This window comes from Diadema setosum, chromosome 5, assembly GCF_964275005.1.
Source record: "Diadema setosum chromosome 5, eeDiaSeto1, whole genome shotgun sequence".
NCBI lineage: Eukaryota > Metazoa > Echinodermata > Echinoidea > Diadematoida > Diadematidae > Diadema > Diadema setosum.
In genome coordinates, this window is record NC_092689.1 from 2,142,843 (window position 1) to 2,147,462 (window position 4,620).

The window sequence follows — 4,620 nt, forward strand, 5'->3', positions numbered from 1 at the left end:
CATCACAATCTATACGCATGAATTGTCACACTGAAAATAAAATAACACATAGTGTATATGTCGATAGAAAGCCTTTCATTCTTTTTTTTTATTTTTAACGTCAAGTGACACAATGCAATTAATATCATAGACAGTAAAAAAAAAAATACTGTGATTCGATATTACAGAATAACACCCAGATTTGAGTAGTACGTCTATATGCACTTTGCAATGTGTGCAAAATCTAACCTCGGAAGACTCTTTGAAGGAAACCCTGGTTACGTGTATGATAGTCACAGTTTGAAGGAGTAATTACACCGTTACGTCAATCGGATCATCAAAGAAACATCGTGCACCTTGTCCTGCACAGGAGAATGTAATGGCCAAAATGTCATACGACACTTACAGAGTATCCTGGTCTCATTACGTCTACACATGGTAGGCTGATTATTTTCCTTACAAAAGAAGAAGAAGAAGAAGAAGAAGAAGAAGAAGAAGAAGAAGAAGAAGAAAAGATGGGAGGGGCCTGTTGATAAGTTTACAGAGCCTCACACAGTCAGTCTAGACTCGTACATTTCATCAAAATACTTCATGACCCTCTCCGAACATCGTATGACGTCAGGGGTCAGATTCTCAGGGAATTTGCTTGCTGGAAAGAATTTGCTGCTCCTCATTGCCGTCCCATAGAAGTTAACCAAGTCAAGAACGAGGTTATCCCCAGCTGCTTTCCATGACTTGAGAGATTCTGTGGAAGCATCCCACTCAAGGAGGGACTCGCTGTAAGGGAGTCCTACCTTGTCGCAATACGCGCTCAGGACTTCTGCCGGCTTGTTCAGGAGATCATCAGCATCGATCACGATCGGATTGCTGTTGATGTTTTCTCTGACGTACTTCCAGACATCGTAGAGCTCCTTCATGTAGCATCCCGGTGGGAAGTACTTGTCATCACGTTCGACATCGTATGTCTGTTCATTGGCAGCTTCGCCTTCGAGGAGACCAAGTTGACTAAACTGCGTATACATAGCTTTTCGGTACGAGTTGATTGAGCGTTTGGGATTGCGGATGAGGAAGGTGTGCTGGTATCTTTCAGGAAGAAACTGAAAGGTGTCGTCTGTCAACCCTGCGCCCATATCCTTGACAAAAACGTGCTTACTGCTCGACGTTTCCAGCAAGTTTTTGACTGATGCATATCTGAAACAGAGAAGAAAGCAAAATCTAATGTCAAATAATAAAGCCCCGTTTTTAAAGACCTTATGGCGACAACATCAGGAGAACGAAATTCCTCGGGAAAGAAAACCGCCGGAGAGATGGATGGGTACCGTTTTAACAGACACATACCGAAAACCTCCTCCGGGTAGGTTTCTACCACCGGCCAGAGCCGCGTGTCTGTAAACAAATTGCAGCTACAATCAATGATCTCAACTGCATAAAAATCAGTGGTTACAAGATGTACAATCAATGCTCGTGTGTCAATCATTCTCCGTCTGCAGTGTCACACATGCGTGTTGAGTATATCGAAATTATGTTACCGCAGTTGCATTCTTACAGAAGGGTTACCCTGGTGATGTCAGGGTAATGTCGCGGTGATTACCCTAAAGTTACCGCGACAACGTCCGAGAAACTTTTCCGGCAGGCTGGGTAAAAAAAAAGGGGATTACCCGGACGGTACCCGGACGTTGTCGTGGTAACAAGGCTCTGCAATTAAAATGGGGCTTGGATCTCTCTCTTCTTTTTTTTTTTGTCTATTGACCGATTCGGGTTCGTTGAGGGCAGCAGACATTTTATGGCACTGGGCGCAGCCATGAGCTCAAATTGCGGTGTCTCAGCCGACCCCCCCCCCCCCCTGCTCTCCCCCACCCCACGGGCAACATGTTTATCGCGCACTTGTAACAAAGGTTCGCGCACTAAGCAAGCATTCGCGCACTCAGTACGAGATGCCCATTGGCTAAAACAACCATGCATCAGTTTCTCATTAAGCGCGCGTGAGAGGGGTGGGGAGAGAGAAGGGGGGGGGGGGGAGTCGGCTGAGACACCGCAGTAATGGCGCTGCCCATGCCAAAAATACACATAGCGCGTCACAGAATCGGTCAATAACGAAATATATTGTCATATACAACGCTTTATTATTTTTTTTCAACATAGTAGACAGTTCCGAATTTGTGCACGGTCGTAATAAACTTTATTTCCTCTTTTTCTGTTATCCTCTACGCAGATATATATATATATATATCTATATATATATATATATATATATAGAGAGAGAGAGAGAGAGAGAGAGAGAGAGAGAGCTGGAAGATAATATCACTGGCTTGATTCTTTTTAGAACGCCTATGGATTGAAATCTATACGTGAATTGACTATTTCTTTTTCCTCATATGGAATTTCTCCGAGATGCTGACAAAATCAAGAATGATCTGATTTTATCATTTCGGGTTCTGCCCCTCATTCTGGATAGTGACCAATGACGACTCCATGCATATAATGTGCACCTGTTTGTGGTACTGCCCCTCCATTCACCTAAAAGAAAAATCAAATCACACATATGTTCTTCTGCAACCTCTTCCAAACAGATGCTCCACCCAACTATAGAAGTTACGGTATTTGATTTACTTGTCATGTTGTAGATTACTATAATCGATAATCTGCAGGTTATTCTTGTCAGAAAACTTGCTGGTAGGAAGCTGTTTATCTATTTGATGAAGTAAAATTTGATTCATTCTTATTTTGATGAAAACTCTGTCTCATGCTGCTGCTGCTGCTGTTGTTGTTAAAGTTGTCGTTGTTGTTTTTATGTCCGCCTTGTATCACTTTTCCAGTATTCCAGGGTTACTAGTCACAGCATTCCCCCCCCCCCCCCCGTGACTAGCGCTTTCTTTGATGTCAGCTTCCGTTTTCATTGCGATATATTCATCCGCTATATATATATATATATATATATATATATATATATATATATGTATACACGGATGTTTATTCGATAAATATGTCATAAGGGAAAGCGGGTTACGTACAAACATTGCCGACTTCTAATTCTGATATATATACACCCACCCACACACACACGCACACAAATATATATACATATATATATATATAATATATATATTTATTCATATGTGTGTGTGTGCGCGCGCGTGTGTAGGTATATATACATTGTATATAGGGGATCGTGATTATGAAGATTATCGTCTCTGTTTCATGAACTATTCATTGTCGTGACCATCCTCTTGACTTTAAAGAAGGAAGAAGAAATTGTCATGACTCATCACGAACCACGATGCGAGGAAAACTCTTGCTTGACATGAGACGACGTGTGGAGTGAGCAACTACTCTTGCCCCCCCCCCCCCCCAGTATTTTTGTGTTTGATTGTTCGATTGGTTGATCGGTCGGTTGGCTTATGTTCAGTGAAAAACATGACGTATTAAAAAATAACGGCACTAGTTGTCAAACACGAAATGAATGAGACTGGGAGATGCTGGAGATATGCTGAAGACATACGGAGGAAAGAATATTTGAGATTGTTAGGGTTCAAAGACTTTCTTTGACTGCCCTATGTACTGTGTGTAAAGCTAAGTTGTTACCAAGGTAATATCCACGCATATTTGAGGCAATCGAAGTTGACCTTTTGCCATTGTACATACGATCTCAGAGTCTGATTCTGGTGAAGTTTTTATCATCACCGATCTTTGCCCCTAGTAAAGATCCATATTAATTCATAGATGTTTATGTGAACCAATCATATCACTCGTTCGTATTTCATATCAAACAAGCATGAATATGCAAATCGACATGTTGCCTGAAATTTAATAGCCAGAAAAGAGAAGCCCGCGAACAGTGCCTTTATCACTGTATCCTTGTTATTAAAATCCTTAACCTATTTAAAATAGAGAAGCAGTGATAACTATTTCTATCATACATATTAAATCATCAGTATATATATATATATATATATATATATATATATATATATATATGTATCTTTTATATTGCATTTAATCATACATTATACAGTGTATATCATGTAATTATCATATAATATTTTTCATATGTCTATTACTCACGCCAAACGCTTGGGATCCACATCTGTTTGTGCCTCTGAAGCAATGATCTGAGCTGTTTTGGCTAACGCCTCTTCGTTGCCCTCGTACACCTTTGGGATGTCGTCTCCGCTGACGGCCTTGTACGATCTCCTGGCCAGGTAGCTATAGGTATATGGCTCGAAATGGATCTCCGTGCCCTCGATGGCACCCAAACACTTGGCCAGGGCAGATGATATGGTCCTGGGCACACACCACAGGATCACTCTGGTGCCACTGTCAGTAGAATCACTGGCAGAAGACATTATTTCTTTTGGTGTTCTGTTTTCGTGAAAAGTACCAAAGAAGAGAGTTTGTTCTTGGCTGGCTCTCCACGCTGATTGTGATAGCAAAGGCTACCGGTCGCCGCACTCCAGGTGAAGTAGAACTACTGAGTACTGACTCTCCTCGAGACCGCAACTTGACCTTGCACGTGACTTACGCTTGTGCCTGCCCTGACCCTAGCCACGTCAAGACAAGATTAGATGAAATATTGGAGCCATTATAAAGTTAGGGCAATCCCAGGTTATCTACGAATACCACGTTTCGTTTGATTAGGGGGCA

The 4,620-nt window shown here is 41.7% G+C and overlaps 1 protein-coding gene across 1 annotated transcript; it reads right to left on the reverse strand.

Annotated features, from left to right (window-relative positions):
* Positions 1–527: 527 nt before the first annotated feature.
* LOC140228992 (uncharacterized) lies at positions 528–4,322 on the reverse strand. Its single transcript, XM_072309254.1, has 2 exons — positions 4,042–4,322; positions 528–1,170 (listed from the first exon to the last, which is right to left on the reverse strand). The coding sequence occupies exons 1-2, from the start codon at positions 4,320–4,322 to the stop codon at positions 528–530; spliced, it is 924 nt and encodes a 307-aa protein (XP_072165355.1).
* Positions 4,323–4,620: the final 298 nt, after the last annotated feature.